Source organism: Pan paniscus, chromosome 2, assembly GCF_029289425.2.
Source record: "Pan paniscus chromosome 2, NHGRI_mPanPan1-v2.0_pri, whole genome shotgun sequence".
Taxonomy (NCBI): domain Eukaryota; kingdom Metazoa; phylum Chordata; class Mammalia; order Primates; family Hominidae; genus Pan; species Pan paniscus.
In genome coordinates, this window is record NC_085926.1 from 41,950,315 (window position 1) to 41,970,331 (window position 20,017).

The window sequence follows — 20,017 nt, forward strand, 5'->3', positions numbered from 1 at the left end:
GTTGTTAATCTCTTACTGTGCCTAATTTATAAAATTAAATTTTTCATAGATATGTATGTATAGGAAAGAACATAGTATATATAGAGTTCAGTACTACCTGTGGTTTCAAGTATCCACTGGGGGTCTTGGAACATATTCCTGATGGATAAGAGGAGGACTACAATACATTGTTATTAACTATTCTTACCATGTTGTACAAAGATCTTTTAACTTATTCCCCCTGCCTAACTGAAATTTTGTATCTTTTGCCTATGTCACCAATCTCCCATTCCAGCACCCCAGATCCTAGTAACTACCATTCTACTCTCTGCTTCTATATTCAACTCGAGGAACAGTGCTTGCCTTGTTAGAGGGGCCTGGTAGATACCATAGACATCAAGTGCCCTTGGGATATGAGCTGCTTATCATGAACTGAGTTAAAAGAGCCACCAAGCCATAAAGATGGGTGAGCCCAATGTTACCACATCATTAATTGCAGGCCCTACAGGTACTGGTAAGTTGCCAGAGCAGGTTGTTTACATTTCCAGCATGCCTAGTCTTGATGCACATCCACCCCTTCCTAACCTACAGCTTTTCCCTCATGGGGAGTTCCCTTTGACCACTTGACTAAAGGAAGAAAAATTTAAGCCTGGCTTGTAACTCACTCTGCAATGTTTCTTGGAACCAACCAGAAGTGTACTGCGTTACCATTGCAAGCACAGAAGACAAAGAGACAGCCTGGGCAACATGATGAAACCCTGTCTCTATAAAAAATACGAAAAATTAGCCTGGCATGGTAGCGTGCACCTGTAGTCCCAGCTATTTGGGAGGCTGAGGTGGGAGGATCACTTGACCCCAGGAGGTGGAGGCTGCAGTGAGCTGAGATCACACCAGTGCACTTCAGCCTGGGTGACCCAGTGAGATCCTGTCTCAAAAAAAAAAAAAAAAAAAAAAAAAAAGAGCGAATGAGATGGCCATTGAAGACTAAAGGAAAGAAAATCCTTTCAGTGAGGGGATTTTGAATAGCAAATCCACTTTCCTGGATGAGAGAAGGTCTGAGGTAAAGAGCAGCACGATTTATAGGCAGGGACTAACATCCAGAAGAAATGGAAGCCTCTAGGCCATTATTCCTCTCTTGTATTTCTATCCTGAAACAGTCTGTACAGCACTCTCCCACACACCCTTCCACTGTGTCTCCCTTCCACCATGCCCTCTGGACTCAGTCTGTCATGAGACAAATCTACTGGACATTCACTGAAGACACTGCTTCTCCTACAACTCTCTCATGCCATGGCTATTTTTTCACCTACACCACAAATGATTTTTTTCACTCTCCATCACTCCCTCGTTTTTACTTTCCCATAGCACTAAAATCGCTCTCCTCTGTGTACTACCTTCCCCTTCTCATTCTTCATTAAACTCGTCTGATCAAACACAATGTTGGTTAAACTCCACTCCTCTCCTCCCTTCTGTGCCAACATAGGAGCAGAAGATGGTGGCTGGAGGAAAACACACAGCCCTGCTGACCTAGGCCTTCCTTAGATTTGTAACCCACAGCTCGCAAATGGCTTCTCAGGCCTCCACATTTTCTTAGACAATTTACTTTCTTCCGGTCTGAGCTGACTATTTCACAACTTCTCTCTCCTTTAACCTCTGATAGTCTCATCCCTTCCCCCATTCTCCCCAGGATTATTAAGTCAATCCATTTACATGCATCTGAACCCACAAACTGTCTTTCCTCAGATATGATGGATGGTCTGCTCCTATTTAAGGGCAGCCCCTCCACTTGTTCCCTGGATCCATCCCCTTTCATCCGCACATGACCTTTGTTGTTCCAATGCCCCTCTTGAGTCATCAATGGTTCCTTTGGCATTAACTTGATGTATCTTAAATTGTCTTTTGTTAGATGTAATTTCATAAAAATAAATTAGAAAATTTGATGAAATGGATCTATTTTTAGCAAAATTCAAATTAACAAAATGGACACAAAAAGAGATAGGAAATCAAAATAAAACAATACCCATAGAAGAAACTGAAAATTTTGTGAAAGATCTCCAGCCCCACAAAAAAGCCATATCAAGATAGAAAGCCATGTCAGGGGGAGTTTTGTCAACACAGTTTCACTAATAATATGTACATTTTAGCTAACTTGTCATGAAAGTCTTCTTATCTTTTAGAGATACACATTGAAATATTTACTTTTTTTTTTTTTTTTTTTTTTTTTGGAGACAAAGTCTCACTCTACCACTCTATTGCCCAGGCTGGAGTGTGATGGCATGATCTTGGCTCACTGCAACCTCTGCCTCCCAGGTTTAAGTGATTCTCCCGCCTCAGCCTCCCAAGTAGCTGGAATTGCAGGCATGCGCCACCATATCCGGCTAATTTTTGTATTTTTAGTAGAGATGGGGTTTCACCATGTTGATCAGGCTGGTCTTGAACTACTGACCTCAAGTGATCCACCTGCCTTGGCCTCCCAAAGTTCTGGGATTACAGGCATGGGACACCGCTCCCGGCTGCATTGATATATTTATGAATAAAATATGATGTCTGGGATTGGGATTTACTTCCAAACAATCCAAGGGATGAGGGACTTGAGTGAGGATTGAGATAGACTGACTTTGCGTTGATAATTCTTGAAGCTAGTGATGAATACATGAGGGCTCCTTATATCATTTGTTTTTGGTTTTTGAGACAAGAGTCTCACTCTGTCACCCAGGCTAAGAGTGCAGTGGTGTGACCTCCCAGGGTCAGGTGATCCTCCCACCTCAGCCTCTGGGTATCTGGGTAGCTGGGACTACAGGCTATGCTACCAAACCTGGCTAATTTTTTTTTTTTAATTCTTTGTAGGGACGGAGTTTCCGCACATTGCCTAGGCTGGTCTAGAACTCCTAGATTCAAGTGATTCTCCCACCTTGCCTCCAAAGTGCTGAGATTACAGGTGTGAGCCACTGCACCCAGCCCTTTTTTTTTTTGAGAGGGAGTTTCGCTCTTGTTACCCAGTGCAATGGGGTGATCTCGGCTCACTGCAACCTCTGCCTCCCAGGTTCAAATGATTCTCCTGCCTCAGCCTCCCGAGTAACTGGGATTACAGGCACACACCACCATGTCTGGCTAATTTTGTATTTTTAGTAGAGACGGGATTTCTGCATATTGGTCAGGTTGGTGTTGAACTCCTGACCTCAGGTGATTCTCCTGCCTTGGCCTCCCAAAGTGCTGGGATTACAGGTGTGAGCTACCGCGCCCAGCCCTTTTTTAAAGAAATTTAGAGAAGAGGTCTTGTTACATTGCCCAGGGTAGAGTGCAGCGGCTATTCACAAGCGCAATCGTAGTGACTACAGCCTGGAATGCCTGAGCTCAAGCGATCCTCCTGCCTCAGCCTTCCAAGTAGCTGGAACTACAGGCACAGGCCACCATGTCTAGCTATGTAATTATATATAATATGTATTTACATTTAATTTAATATAATAATTTATATAATATATAAATTATATATTATATATGAATGTATGTATAATGTATATAGGTATTATATATAATGTTTATATAATATATAAATATTAAATATATACATAATATATGTATTATATATAATGTATATATAATATACAAATATACAGATATGTGTGTGCTTGTGTGTGTGTGTGTATATTTTTTTTTCCCTTGAGATGGAGGTCTTGGTCTGTTGCCCAGGCTGTAGTGCTAATGCAGTGGCATGATCATAGCTCTCTGCAGCCTCCAAACCCTGGGCTCAAGGAACTCTTCTACTCAGTCTCCTGAAGGAGCTGGGACTACGTGTACCATCATGCCTGGTTAATTTCTTTCTTTCTTTTCTTTCTTTCCTTTCTTCTTTCTTTTTTTTTCTTTTTCTTTTTTTTGTAGAGATGGGGGTCTCGCCATGTTGACCAAGCTGGTCTTGAACTCCTGGCCTCAAGCAATCCTCCCACCTTGGCCTCCCAAAGTGCTGGGATTACACGTGTGAGCCACCATGCTTGGCTGAGATTCTATTTTTAAGTTTGAATTTTTTTTCATAATAAAAAGCTTTTTAAAAAACTGCTGAATGTATTGGTGAGGTTGTTAATCTTGGAAAATCAAAGGATGAGATAAGGACCCTAGAGATACAATATCAGGATCATCTCTTTAAAAAGAGGTAGAAGGCTGGGCACGGTGGCTCATGCCTGTTATCCTAGTACTTTGGGAGGTTGAGGCAGGCGGATCCCTTGAGTTCACCAGTTCGAGAGCAGCCTAGGCAACATGGGGAAACCCCATCTCTACTAAAAATACAAAAATTAGCCAGGCATGGTGGTGCACACCTGTCGTCCCAGCTATTTAGAGGCTGAGGTGGGAGGATCCTTTGAGCCCAGGAGGCAGAAGTTGGAACGAGCCGAGATTGGGCCACTGCACTTTAGCCTGAGCAACAGAGCGAGACTCTGCCAGAAAAAAAAGGAAGAAGGTCAGGCACAGTCACTCATGCACTTTGGGAAGCCAAGGCAGGCAGATCACTTAGGGCCAGGATTTCAAGACCAGCCCAGCCAACATGATGAAACTGCATCTCTACTAAAAATACAAAAATTAGCTGGGTGTGGTGGCGCTCGTCTTTAGTCCTGGCTATTCGGATGGCTGAAGTACAAGAATCGCTTGAACCCAGGAGGCATGGCTGCAGTGAGCAGAGATCTTGCCATTGCACTCCAGCCTGGGAGACAGAGCAAGACTCTGTCCCCACACCCCCTAACCAAAAAAAAAAAAAAAAAAAAAAAAAAAAAGGAACACTTAGAGAATCTTTCTGAAAGTATTTTCTGTGGACTACATACTTCCCAGGATTTTCCCAAGAACCCATGTTACAGTAGACACCATATGATTAATACAACTTCTTAAGGTTTTCTTCCAGTAAAACAGTTTCTATTTGAATTATTTAGGAACCCAAAGAATCTGGACTACTAAGAAGTAGAGAAAATAGTGCCCTGATAGATATAAAACTAAATTCTCACAGATATATTATTCTGTTTTCAACTCTCAGTTCTGTGCAGTTGTTGTAGTTGTCTATTCCTATGACAGAAATAATCCTTTAATTACTGTGACTTTATTTTACATTTTGCTTTCTGGTCAGGAGTGGTACTAGTTGATTTTTTAAAATAGTCTTAGATATTCGTATGTATGAATTCTTCCACAGCAATTTTAGAATACATTGTCATTTCCTTAAAATAAAATTTCTTTTTCATTTGGTTGGAATTACATAAAATTCACTGATTAATTTGGGGGTAAATGACATATTACAACATCAAGTCTTTCTCTCTGGTGAACTTGTAATTACTATCCTTAGGTCTTAGTCAATTCTAATTAAACATGACAGCCTGATATTAGCTGTGCTTGGGTAGACAGTTGTGGGGCCTTGAAGTGGCATAGATTGAAAAGATGTGCAGAGGCAAGAAACCTGCAACGAGTATTTAGTGGCCCGAGGCAAGAGGTGACAAGAATAAGGGAATGGATTTTTGGAAAACGTAAACATTTTTCAAAATCCTCAGATTTACTGGGGAAAAGGGTGGAATGAATTGCAATCAGGCCTGATAAGGACCCAGGTTGTGTGTGAGCTGACTGAGAAACACAAGAATAGAGATGTTAAGGATAACATGCTTTAGTAATAGAGTCACCTATGCTTTCTTTTTCTTTTTTGCCTTTATTTACTGTGCATTCTTTTGTTATATTTTTGCCCTTCCCACAATTTTCAAATTTCAAAAAATCACGTTCTTTCTGATGTGTTTTTGTAAATTAATTCTATGGAGTGGCCGGGCACGGTGGCTCATGCCTGTAATCCCGGCACTTTGGGGGGCCAAGGTGGATGGATCAGCTGGGGTCAGGAGCTCAAGATCAGCCTGGACAAGATGGTGAAACCCCCGTCTCTACTAAAAATACAAAAAAATTAGCCAGGCGTGGCGGCGGTCGCCTGTAATCCCAGCTACTTGGGAGGCTGAGGCAGAGAATTGCTTAAGCCTGGGACGCGGAGGCTGAGGCTGCACTGAGCCGAGATCACGCCACGGCTCTCCAGCCCGGGCGACAGAGCAAGACTCCATTTCAAAAAAATAAAAAATAGCCGGGCGCGGTGGCTCACGCCTGTAATCCCACCACTTTGGGAGGCCGAAGCGGGCGGATCACAAGGTCAGGAGACCGAGACCATCCTGGCTAACACGGTGAAACCCCGTCTCTACTAAAAATACAAAAAATTAGCCGGGCGTGGTGGCGGGCGCCTATAGTCCCAGCTACTCGGGAGGCTGAGGCAGGAGAATGGCGTGAACCCGGGAGGCGGTGCAGTGAGCCGAGATGGCGCCACTGCATTCCGGCCTGGGCGACAAGCGAGACTCCGTCTCAAAAATAAATAAATAAAAAATAAAAATAAAAATAAATAAAAAATAAAAAAAAATTCTGTGGAGCTGCATTTTCTTTCTTCCCCTACCCCCACCCCCACACTCTGAGAGCCTTCTCTCTCTCTCTCTATTTTGACCAGGGTCTCACTCTGTCACCCAGGCTGGAGTGGAGTGGCACGATCACGGCTCACCTGCAGCCTCTAACGCCTGGGCTCAAGCAATTCTTCCACCTCAGGCTCCTGAGTGGCCGGGACTACAGGCAACTGTCACCACGCCTGGCTAGTTTTTGTATTTTTTGTGGAGATGGGGGTCTCTCCATGTTGTTCAGGCCGGTCTCAAGCTCCTGAGCTCAAGTGATCCACCCGCCTCAGCCTGCCAGACTGCTGGGATTACAGGCATGTGCCACAGTGCCCAGCGAGGCCTTCTCTTTCTTTTTTTTTAAATTAAATTAAAAATTTTTTTTTTTGAGACGGAGTTTCGCTCTGTCGCCCAGGCTGGAATGCAGTGGCGTGATCTCGGCTCACTGCAAGCTCCATCTCCCGGGTTCACACCATTCTCCTGCCTCAGCCTCCCAAGTGGCTGGGACTACATGCACCCGCCACCATGCCCGGCTAATTGTTTTGTATTTTTAGTAGAGATGGGGTTTCAGTGTGTTAGCCAGGATGGTCTTGATCTCCTGACCTCGTGATCCACCTGCCTCGGCCTCCCAAAATGCTGGGATTACAGGTGTGATCCACCACTCCCCGCCTCAAGCCTTCTCTTTCTAAAGGAGAATTTAACCTTTTAATATTTAGTATAACCATTGATAACTCATTGGCCTTATTCTTGTCATATTTCTTGTTTTGACTATATTATGCTTTATCAGTTTCTCCTCTATTGATTTAGGTGTCCTATAACAATTTCAGTTAACACCTAACATCTAAAAAAATTATATTTCTCCATAAAAACTATACACAGCACAGGATGAAACCTACATTTATTTATTTATTTATTTAATTAGTTAGTTAGTTAGTTATAGAGGTTCTCGCTCTGTTACCCAGGCTGGAGTTCAGTGGCACAATCATAGCTCACTGTAGCCTTGACCTCCAGGCCTCAATCGATCCTCCCATCTCGGCCTCCCGAGTAGCTGGGACTATAGGTACGCACCACCACACCTGGCTAATTTTTGTATTTTTGGTAGAGACAGGGTTTTGCCATGTTGCCCAGGCTGGTCTCAAACTCCTGGCCTCAAGTGATCTGTCCGCCTTGGCCTCCCAAAGTGCTGGGATTGCAAGCATGAGCCTCCATGCCCGGCTGAAACCTCTCAATTTACCTCGTTTCTCCATCCTCTTCCTTCTCCTATGACTTCCCAGATTTTGTAGAAATAGCATATTTTAACTTGAAATTATATTTACTTTTTATACTTAAACATTTCTTTAGTAACCAATTCATTAACTATCTTCATCATATTACAAATTATTTAAACTTTTTCTTTTAAAAATATTTAACCACTATACTATGAGGAACAAATTATTTAAACTTTATTTTATTTTATTTTATTTTTTGAGATGGAGTCTCGTTCTGTTGCCCAGGCTGGAGTGCAATGGCATGATCTTGGCTCACTGCAGCCTCTGCCTCCCGGGTTCAAGTGATTCTCTCACCTCTGCCTCCCGAGTAGCTGGTACTACAGGCATGTGCCACCACGCCCAGCTAATTTTTATATTTTTAGTAGAGACAGAGTTTCACCATGTTGGTCAGGCTGGTCTCAAACCCCTGACCTCAAGTGATCCGTCAGCCTTGACCTCCCAAAGTGCTGGGATTACAGGTGTGAGCCACCATGCCTGGCCAAATTATTTAAACTTTAAATCATACTGGTTTCAATGTTTATCACTAGTTTTAAAATAAACCTTTTATATTAGAATAATTTTAGATTCACAGAAAAATTATAAAGATAATACAAATTATCTCCATATGCCCCACGCCCAGTTTCCCCTACTATTAACCTCTTACATTAGTATGGTACATTTGTCATAATTAATGAACATATACTGATGCTTGTTATTAATGATAGTCCTCGTTTTGTTCATATTTACTTAGTTGTTACTGAATGTCCTTTTTCTGTTCCAGGATCCCATCCAGGATACCCCATTACATTTAATCATCTTGTCTCTTTGGGTTCTGCCTCTGACAGTCTTTCATACTTTCCCAGTTTCTGATGAGCTTTCAATTTTGAGAATTGCTGATCAGGTATTTTTAGACTGTCACTTAATTGGGATTTGTCTGATCTTTTTCTCATAACCAGACTGGGGCTATTGGTTTTGGGGAGGAGGAGCATGGAGATAAAGGAGATAAAGTGCCATTCCCATCACATACTACTAAGGGAACATACTATTGGCATGACTTTTTACTGTTGAGTCAATCTTGATCACCTCACTGCCTGAGGAAGTGTTTGTCAACTGTCTCCACTGTGAAGGTACTCTTTTTTTTTTTTTTTTTTTTTTTTTGAGACAGAGTCTCACTCTGGAGTGCAGTGGCACAATCCCAGCTCACTGCAACCTTCATCTCCTGGGATCAAGTGATTCTCCTGTCTTCTGCCTCAGCCTCCCGAGTAGCTGGGACTACAGGTGTGTGCCACCATACCCGGCTAATTTTTGTATTTTTAGCAGAGACAGGGTTTTGCCATGTTGGCCAGGCTGGTCTCGAACGCCTGACCTCAGGTGATCTGCCCACCTTGGCCTCCCAAAGTGCTGGGATTACAGGCATGAGCCACGATGCCCAAGCCATACTGTACTCTTTTGAAGGAAGTCACTAAGCACAGCCCACACAGACAGAGTGGGAGTTATGCTCCATCTGTTGGAAGTGGAGTTCTACATACTTTATTTGGAATTCTTCTGTATGGGAGATTTTTTTTCTTCTTCCCCATGTATTTATTCACTTATGTATTTATGTCAACATGCATTCATGGATATTTATTTTGTACTTTGAGTTATAATCCAATACTACTTTATTTATTTTGTTGCTCAAATTCTTCCAGCTTTGGCCACTGGAAACTTTTTCAGTTGACTCCCATGCCCCTTTGACATAAACCCCATGATTGTGGGTTTAGTTTTTGTTTTAGTATGTCTTTACTTCCTGGCACTACAAGATACTCCAGGTTCATCTTGCATCACTGTGTTTTGCATGTGGTCTTTTAGCCTTTTTATTCGGACTATTATTATTATTAATTTTTATTCATTTTTTTTTTTGAGTCGGAGTCTCACTTGGTCGCCCAGGCTGGAGTGCAGTGACACGATCTCAGCTCACTGCAACCTCTGCCTCCTGAGTTCAAGTGATTCTCCTGTCTCAGCCTCCTGAATAGCTGGGACTATAGGCGCATGCCACCATGCCTGGCTAATTTTCGTATTTTTAGTAAAGACGGGGTTTCACCATGTTAGCCAGGATGGTCTCTATCTCTTGACCTCGTGATCTGCCCACCTTGGCCTCCCAAAGTGCTAGGATTACAGGTGTGAGCCACCACACCCAGCCCTATTATTATTATTATTTTGAGACAGGGTCTCGCACTGTCACCTGGGCTGGAGTGCAGTGGTGCTATCTCGGCTCACTGCAACCTCTGCCTCCCGGGTGCAAGCGATTCTCCTGCCTCAGCCTCCCAAGTAGCTGGGATTACAGGCGCCTGCCTCCATGCCCAGCTAATTTTTTTGTATTTTTAGTAGAGACAGGGTTTCACCATGTTGGTCAGGCTGGTCTCAAACTCCTGACCTTGCGATTTGCCCACCTCGGCTTCCCAAAGTGCTGGGATTACAGGCATGAGCCACCGTGCCAGCCTTTTTTTTTTTTTTTTTTTTTTTTTTTGAGACAGAGTTTCGCTCTTGTTGCCCAGGCTGGAGTGCAGTGGTGCGATCTCGGCTTATCGCAACCTCAGCCTTCTGGGTTCAAGCGATTCTCCCACCTCAGCCTCCTGAGTAGCTGGGATTACAGGCATGTGCCACCACATCCAGCTAATTTTGTATTTTGTTGTTGTTGCTGTTTTAGTAGAGATGGGTTTTCTCCATGTTGGTCAGGCTAGTCTCAAACTCCCGATCTCAGGTGATCCGCCCACCTTGGCCTCCCAAAGTGCTGGGATTACAGGCATGAGCCACCACGCCCTGGCCTTTTGTTTGTTTTTGAGACAGGGTCTCACTCTGTCACCCAGGCCAGAGTGCAATGCCATGATCACTACTCACTGCAGCCCTGACCTCCCACCTGCCTAATCCTCCTAAGTAGCTGGGACCACAGGCACGCACCACCATGCCCAGCTAATTTTTTTATTATTATTTGTAGAGACAGGGGGTCTCCCTATGTTGCAGAGGCTGGTCTTGAACTCCTGGACTCAAGTGATCCTTCCCCTTTGGCCTCCCAGAGTGTTGGGATTACAGGTGTGAGCCACCGCACCTGGCTCCTACTGTGTATTCTTAAGTAAGATTAATGTCTCAAAGCATGATGTAGGCTGATGCAAGAAAAAAATTAATGTCATATTTTGATAAATATAAAGTTGTTAAACATTTAAAAATAAATATATTAAAGAAATAGAAACACGCTGTAAGACTTTCAAAACAGTTGAGATGGGCAGAAAAAGAACCAATAAAATGTGCTCTATCCAACAGAGTTTTGAAATGGGAGGAGGGTGGTAAAGGAAACAATGACTTCAAGTTTCTTCAAATTGTGTGTTATTTCTTCTGCGTGCCCCTGGGATGGGCAACCTTGAAGGATGCTTTGGACAAGGCTTCTAAATGGAAGCAAACACAAATTTGAGTTCTTGTCAAAAGAAATACCCACCCTCTCTGCAGCAATGTCCAAGATGATCAGCCATAGATGTTCCTGCATTTTGGTCTTGGTTTTGTGCTTCTGTTGCAAAAACCATCCCACATGGGTTGGGGTAGTTTTTGTGTCCTGTTACATTCAGTGATTCAAATAAAATGAAAGGCATAAACACTCCTCATTTCTATTCCTGAAAGTCCTTCTTTGTCGATTAAAGTGACAAGCCTGGTACCTTCCTTTAAGAGCCTGCTGCTGCTGAGTCCTCAATTTAATTGGTCTATGTGGCATGAGTTTTGGAAGAATAAATATATTCTCCCTGATACTTTCCCTTAGCTAAGTTAGCTTCATCTTTGCCAAGTTCTTACAATCTACTTGGAGGTCGTTTCTTTGGGGCTTATTTATATCTAAGGCCCAGTCAGAGCAACAGGAATCTATTCATATGGGTTGACTGCATGATTTTGTTAAATGTGTTAAATTTAGTAACACCAGGAGGAAAACATTCTACTAGCTAGTGCTGAGCAGTGCATGATTGTTACTTTTGTTTTCTTCTCACAGTACTTGCAGCACAGAAACAGCTGACCCTGCCACTCCTCACTTCATCGCCCAATGTGGCATCATCACAGTGTCTAAGAAGTTTCCTTGGAGGATCTGTGCTTACTTTAACAGTTGCCAACATATAGGCCTTGTGCTAAACTCTGACCAAATGCAAAACAGTAACAGTAAGAGAAGTGTCTTAGTTTGGGTTCCCCCTAAAGTAGCCCCTGAGATATGCAATTTATCTGGAGGTGATCCCAGGAAACACCGGCAGGGGGACAGAGAATTGAGACAGGAAAGGAAGGTAGCTGCTGATGAAGGGTGCTTTATCAAGCAAAAATAACTGGAGCCTAATCACATGAAGGAAGTCTGGAAGCCAGCAGAGAACATACACTGCCCGAAGGGACAAAGGAACAGGGACTTCTGGAAGATCTTCAATTCCCCATAACTTCCAACCCACTGCATCGAGCAGAGCAGGCTTCAGTAGCCAGAGGATTAGGACAGCATGCTGGCAGCTGGTGCTGGCTCCACTACAGCTGTAAGGCTGTGGGGGATATGGGCAGAGCCCCAGCACTGCCCCCTACAATAGGTTTTTCCCAGTTCTTATCAAATAATTCTTTCAGATGTCATAACATGGTGTGATAATTCTTGTACCTTGCCTGACCATATGTAGTGGCATCTTCTTTTGGTAACAGGCCCTAAACTTTAGTCCCAACAGCCATGACCCAGCTGGGCCAATCATAAAATCTCATGCTTCCAAGTGAAACATGAAGTGAGCTAAAACCATAATCTTGTAATTTGAACTGATAAAGCTTTTTCTTTACAAAACATTTTCAGAATAACATAAAATAAATTGAATAAAAGTAGATATTTTGGCCGGGCGTGGTGGCTCACACCTGTAATCCCAGCACTTTGGGAGGCCGAGGCGGGTGGATCACCTGAGGTCAGGAGTTCGAGCCAGACTAACCAACAGGGTGAAACCCCATCTCTACTAAAAATACAAAAAATTAGCTGGGTGTGGTGGCAGGTGCCTGTAATCCCTGCTACTCAGGAAGCTGAGGCATGAGAATTGCTTGAACCCAGAGGCAGAAGTTGCAGTGAGCCGAAATTGCACCACTGCACTCCAGCCTGGGGACAGAGTGAAACTCCATCTCAAAATATATATATATATATAAAATATATAAAATATAAAAAAATACTCTGTCTCAAAAAACAAACAAACTGCTGTGTTGTGGCATGACATTTTAGGTTTTATTTATTTTTTTAAGACAGAGTCTTACTCTGTCACCCAAGCTGGAGTGCAGTGTCACATTTTGGCTCACTGCAACCTCTGCCTCCCAGGTTCAAGCAAATCTTATGCTTCAGTCTCTTGAATAACTGGGATTACAGGGGCTCACCGCTGCACCTGGCTAATTTTTGTATTTTTAGTAGAGACGGGGTTTCACCATGTTGCCCAGGCTGGTCTTGAACTCCTGGCCTCAAGTGATCCGCCCACCTTGGCCTCCCAAACAGCTGGGATTATAGGCATGAGCCACCGCGCCAGCAGGTTTACTTATTTTTTATTTCAGTTTTGTCCACCCTAACAAATATACTCCCTGATGCCCACCCTTGAACTTCCATGGACTCTGGGCTTGGGTCAAGATTGCTCAGGGGAAAACAAAACAAAACATAGAAAGAGAGAGCTAGAAGCATGTTGCTACACTTAAAATATCAGTTACCAGAAACTCAGAAAGGCATACAAATTTGGAAAGATTTAAATAAGAGCAACTAAAGAATTAAAATAGCAGAGGTATTTTTCCATGAGGATAAACTGTGACTAATTCTCTTTAGCTTGGGGCTGAGCATGGTGGCTCATGCCTGTAATCCCAACACTCTGGGAGGCCAAGGTGGGAGGATCCCTTGGGTTCTAGAGTTCAAGAGCAGCTTGGACAACACAGTGAGACCCCCGTCTCTACAAAAATTTCTTTTAATTAGCCAGATGTGGTGGCACACGCCTGTAGTCCCAGCTACTCAGGAGGCTGAAGTGGGAGGATTGCTTGAGTCCAGGTGTTCTAGGTTACAGTGGACTATAATTGTGCTTCTTCTGCACACCAACTTGGGTGACAGGGCAAGACCCAGTCTCAAAAAAAAGAAAAAAGAAAAAAAAATACTCTTTAGTAGCTTAGGAAGAGGATTAGATGAGCTCAAAGTCCATAAAAGCTGAGATTTAGCTGGTGTCAACATACCATAAACGGAAAGTAGTATGGGACACCCATTACCCCAAGAATATTATTGTATAACTTGAATACAAATAGGATCTAGCAAGGTTTTGATAGGTGGTCACTTTATAATGGGTTGTGAAAGGGAAGTTAAGGAGGTTCAGGACATATTCTCAAGATCTTTTAACTTTGGTATGAGAAATGAGAATTACTACACTCTCCACATCCAACAAAACAGTAAAATGTTAATCAATGAAGGTATTCCAAGTCATATGGATCTTCGGTTAGATCCTGAAGGTTTGATCCAATCAACAAATACTTATTGAGCAACTACTATGTTCTAGACATTGTGCTGAGAATACATCTGAGAATAAGACTACCTTGTGAATAAAGAGGGTTTAAGAAAATAAATAATATAATATATTAAAATGTGCTAAATTTTAAAAAAGACAGAGCAGGGTAAGGGGCATTGAGAGTGCCGGGGGAAAATAAGTGGCAGTATTAATGAGATGGTTCAAGGAGGCCTCATTGGTGAGCCATGTGGCTCATGCCTATCATCCCAGCACTTTGGGGGGCCAGGAGGGAGGATGACTTGAGGCCAGGAGTTTGAGACCATCCTAGCCAATATAGCGAGACCTTGTCTCTACAAAAATGAAAATAAAAAATTAGCCAGAACGATGATGTGCATCTATAGTCCCAGCTACTCAGGAGGCTGGGGCAGGAGAATTGTTTGAGCCCAGGAGTTCGAGGTTGCAGACAGCTATGATCATCCCACTGCATTCCAGCCTGGGTGACAGAACAAGACCCCTGTCTTAAAAAAAAAAAAAAAAAAAAAGTCTTATTGAGATGAGGAGAAGAGCCATAAGGATAAGTAGAGGAAGAACAATCCAGGCAAAGGAAATGGCCAGTGCAAAAGTTCTGAGGTGACAGTGTCTCTGGCATGTTCAAGGAACAGCAAGGAGACTATTTTTCCTGTGAAGTTAGTGAGTTGGAGAGAAGAGGAAAATGAAGTCAGCGGGTTGAGGGGAGTAGACTGTGTAGGTCTTGTGGGCCATGGTAGAGACTTTTTTTTCTTGAGACAGGGTTTCACTCTGTCACCCAGGCTGGAGTGCAGTGTAACAAACATGGTTCAGTGCAGCCTCAACCTCCTGAGCTCAAGCAGTTTTCCCATCTCAGCCTCCCAAGTAGCTGGGACTACAGGTGTGCACCACCACTCCTGGCCCTGTAAAAACTTTTGCTTACATTCTGGGAGGAATGGGGAACAATTGGAGGGTTTTGAACGGAGGAGAGCCACGATGTGACTCACATTTTACAAGATCATTGGCTACTGCATTGAAAAATGGACTGAGGTAGGGCAGGGGCAGAGGGCAGGTGAACAAGTAAGAATTTAGGAGGTTCTTGCAGGAATGCAGGAGAAATGATGGTGGTTTGGACTAGGATGGAGGCAGTGAAGGCAGTAAGAAGTAGGTTCTGGATTATATTTTGAAGGTAGAACCAACAGGTTTTCCTGATAAATTGGATGTGGGGTGAAAAAAAAGGGAGAAGTCAGAGATAAATATAAGGTTTCTGCCTGGACAATTGAAATCTAGGAAACTGTGGAATAGTAGAATTTTTAGAAGTCCAGCAGCTCAGTTTTGGGCATAATAAGGTAGAGATGCCTATTAGACATCCAAATGCCAGTGTCAAGTAGGAAGTTTGTTTACATGAGTCTGGAGTTCAGAGGGAAAGTCTGGACTGGAAGTATAAACTTGGAGTTATCTATGTGTAGATGGTGTTTAAAGCCTTGAGATTAGATGAGATCACTAAGGAGTGAGTGTAGAGTGCAGTTTCCTAGAATCCAAGTAAAGAAGGTGTTCCAAGAAGAAAGATGACAAAAGTTGTGTCAAATGTGGCTGAGAGGTCAAGTAAAAGGAGAACTGAGAATGGCCCCTAAATGTAGCAATGTGGAGGTCAATGGTGACCTTGACTGGGTGGAGTAGTCTCAGTGGAATGGGTTTCAGGAAAAAATGGACAGAATTGAGACAGTGATGATAAGCAATTCTTTCAAATAGCTTTGTTATGAAGGATGACAAAAAACAGGGTGGCATCTAGAGGTGGAAGTAAAGTCAAGAGAGTTTTTTTCTTCTATTCAAGATGGAAGAAATATAGGGCAGGCATGGTGGCTCAAGTCTGTAATCCCAGCACTTTGGGAGGCTGAGGCTGGTGGATCACTTGTGGCCAGAAGTTCGAGACCAGCCTGGCCAACACAGTGAAACCCCATCCCTACCAAAAAATACAAAAATTTGCCTGGTGTGGTGGCAGGCACCAACTACTTGGGAGGCTGAGGCAGGAGAATCACTTGAACCCAGGAGGCAGAGGTTGCAGTGTCATGCCGCTACATTCCAGCCTGCGTGACAGAGTAAGAGTCTGTCTCAAAAAAAAAAAAAAAAGATAGAAGAAATAACTATGTTTGTATGCTGGTGAGAATGCCCCAGTAGAGAGGAAAAAAACTGATGATGGAGGAAGGAGGGGAGAAAATTGTAATGATATACCCAAGCAGGTATATTAGTTTTCTAGGGCCACCATAACAGATTGCCACAAATTTGGTGGCTTAAAACAACAAAAACTTGCTCTCTCAGAATTCTAGAAGCCAGAAATCTGAACTCAAGATGTTAGCAGAGATGTACTCCCTCTGTAGGCTCTAGGAGAAAATTTGTTCCTTGCCTCTTCTGGCTTCTGGCAGCTGCTGGCATTCCTTGGCTTGTGGATGCATCTCTCTCTTTTCTGCCTTCACATTGGCTTCTCCTCTGTGTGCGTTCTACTCTTCTGTCTGTTTTAAATCTCCTTCTGCTTTTCTCTTACTAGGACACTGTCATTGGATTTAGGGCCTCCCCGGTAACCTAGGATGATCTCATCTCAAGATCATTAACTTAATGACAGGTGTGGTGGCTCACACCCGTAATCTCAGAACTTTGGGAAGCTAAGGTGGGCGGGTCACCTGAGGTCAGCAGTTTGAGACCAGCCTGGCCAACATGGTGAAACCCCATCTCTACTACTAAAAATACAAAAATTAGCCAGGTGTGGTGGCAGGCGCCTGTAATTCCAGCTACTCTGGAGACTGAGGCAGGAGAATCGCTTAAACCTGGGAGGCAGAGGTTGCAGTGGGCCGAGATCGTGCCACTGTATTCCAGCCTGGGTGACAGAGTGAGACTTCATCCCCCCCCCCCAAAAAAAAAATTTAATGACATCTGCAAAGCCCCTTTTCCCAAATAAGGTCACATTCATAGGTTCTGGATATTAGGATCTGAAATACATTTTGGGGGACCACCATTCACCCTAATGCAGTAGGTGAGAAGGAATGGGGTCTACTTCACACGGGAGGAGTTGGCTTTTGATGGGAGCAGGGATAATTCATCACTAATTTCAGTAGGGTGAGTAGATGATTTGGTCCCAGTCACAACTAGGTGGGTAGACATAGTGGTGGGAGCTTGTAGAAGTTTTTTTGGGCTGGGCATGGTGGCTCACGCCTGTAATCCCAGCACTTTGGGAGTCCAAGGAGGGTGGATCACCTGAGGTCGGGAGTTCGAGACCAGCGTGACTAACATGGAGAAACCTTGTCTCTACTAAAAATACAAAAAAAATTATCCAGACGTGGTGGCGCATGCTTGTAATCCCAGCTACTCGGGAGGCTGAGGCAGGAAAATCGCTTGAACCTGGGAGGTGGAGATTGCGGTGAGCCAAGATCGCGCCATTGCACTCCAGCCTGGGCAACAAGAGCAAAACTCCATCAAACAAACAAACAAAAAACAAGTTCGTTTGATTCCTTCCATTTCCTCAGTGAGATAAGAAACAAAGTCATCATCTGACAGTGAAGATGGGGAAGGAGTTGTTAGAACTTGGATATGAAAAGAAAAAATGTGTTGTAGTTTTCATGAAGAGTGGGAGAATGACTGGATTAGAGAGTTATTAATTGTTCAGCAGCAGTAAAGCTCACCTGAGATTCATGGTCATAATTTTTTTTTTTTTTCTGAGACAGAGTCTCACTCTGTTGCCCAGGCTGGAGTGCAGTGGTGCAATCTCAGCTCACTGCAACCTCCATCTCCTGGGTTCGAGTGATTCTCCTGCCTCAGCCTCCCGAGTAGCTGGGACTACAGGCATGTGCCACCACACCCAGCTAATTTTTGTATTTTTAGTAGAGATGGGGTTTCACCATGTTGATGAGGCTGGTTTTGAACTCCTGACCTAAAGCGATCCACCTGCCAGGCCTCCCACCTGCCCTCGGCAGGCACTGCACCTGGCCTAAAACAGGTAGATTTTATTTGCAATCCAGATTTCTGACTTCTTTTGAAAATCTAGGAGATAAGACAACATTGGGTTTGCATTTAGACATCGGAACAATTGTTAGAGCTCAGAGGTGGCTACCCAATAAAGACAGAGAAAGCCAGGTGTGGTGGCTCATGCCTGTAATCCCAGCACTTTGGGAGGCCGAGGTGGGTGGATCACAAGGTCAGGAGATCAAGACCATCCTGGCTAACACGGTGAAACCCCATCTACACTAAAAATACAAAAAATTAGCCTGTAGTCCCAGCTACTAGGGAGGCTGAGGCAGGAGAATGGCGTGAACCTGGGAGGTGGAGCTTGCAGTGAGCCAATGCACTCCAGCTTGGGCGACAGAGCAAGACTCTGTCTCAAAAAAAAAAAAAAAAAAAAAAGTGTGGTGGGGCAGATGGCTAAAGAGATGGATGGGGGCCAGTGAAGAATACTGTTCCCTGAGTGAAAGTTTGGGCTATACCCCTAGGTCACTAGGGCGTTGTTGAAGAGTTTACAGCACAAGAATGATACCATCTGGTTTGTCTGAGGAAAGTAGATGGATTCAAGGCAAAAGACCAGATGCTGTAAAGAAGTTATTGTTATTAATTCATGTTTTTTCTTATGTCTAAAAAATCCATGCACAATAAGTCTGGTTTATAAACACAAGTCTTCATGTCTTTTTTTTTTTTTTTTGAGACAGGGTCTGGCGCTGTCACCCAGCCTGGAGTGTAGTGGCGCAATCTCGGCTCACTGCAACCTCTGCCTCCCAGGCTCAAGCTATCTTTCCACCTCAGCTTCCTGAGTAGCTGGGACTAAAGGTGCATGTCACCACACCCAACTAATTTTTTTGTATTTTTTAGTAGAGACGGGGTTTTGCCATGTTGCCCAGGCTGGTCTCGAACTCCTGAGCTCAAGCAATCCACCTGCCACAGCCTCCCAAAGTGGTGGAATCATTACAGGCTTGAGCCACCATGCCCAGCCCCTCATGTCTTAATCCTAGAATTCTTTTCCCGTGCCATTCCTCTCCTCTTCATTCTTCCCATTACCCAAGACTGAGGTTGACTCTCTTTTACTTCGCAGAGACAAAAGCAAAGTGTTTAATCAGTCATATGGGGCTAGCAGCCTGACTTTTTCAATAGTTTATGACTGTATACGTTAATTCACTTATCCAAGGGTCAGTTTCCTTATCTATAAACTGCAGATAATAGCTGTCTCATAGAGTTGCTGTCAGAATGAAGGAACTGATGTTACTAAAGCACTTAGCACATGGCTGGGTGCAGTGGCTCACACCTGTAATCCTAGCACTTTGGAGGCCAAGGCAAGAGTATCACCTGAGGTCAGGAGCTCGAGACCAGCCTGGCAAACATGGCAAAACTCCATTTCTACTAAAAATACAAAAATTAGCTGGGCATGGTGGCGCACACACGCCTGTAGTCCCAGCTACTCAGGAGGCTGAGGCAAGAGGATTGCTTGAACCCTGGAGGCCGAGGTTGCAGTAAGCTGAGATCTTGCCACTGCACTGTGGCCTGGGTGATAGAATAAGACTCTGTCTCAAAAATAAATAAATAAATAAAATAAAAATTAAAAATTAAAGCACTTAGTGCAGTGCTACTTAGCACAGTGCTTGGTGCAAACTGTGCTCAATAAATGTGAGATTAAAGTCTGGCATAAAATATTCTATGATGGCTGGGCACAGTGGCTCCTAGCTGTAATCCCAGCACTTTGGGAGGCCAAGGTAGAGGATCATGAGGCCAGAAGTTCAAAACCAGCCTGTGCAACATAGTGAGACATGTGCTCCCCAATCTCTACCCCCCCTCAAAAAAAATTAACTGGGCTTGGTGGCATGCACCTGTAGTCTCAGCTACCTGGGAGGATGAGGCAGTA

General features: G+C 43.7%; 1 protein-coding gene across 1 annotated transcript in view; it reads left to right on the forward strand.

The window, feature by feature from the left end:
* Window positions 1–441: 441 nt before the first annotated feature.
* The window catches only part of LOC134729922 (proline-rich protein HaeIII subfamily 1-like), a 129,076-nt gene continuing 109,500 nt past the window's right edge, over window positions 442–20,017 (forward strand). The window contains exon 1 of the mRNA XM_063602693.1: window positions 442–493. Coding sequence (XP_063458763.1) covers window positions 442–493 — 52 coding nt within the window. The remainder of the gene's footprint in view (window positions 494–20,017) is intronic.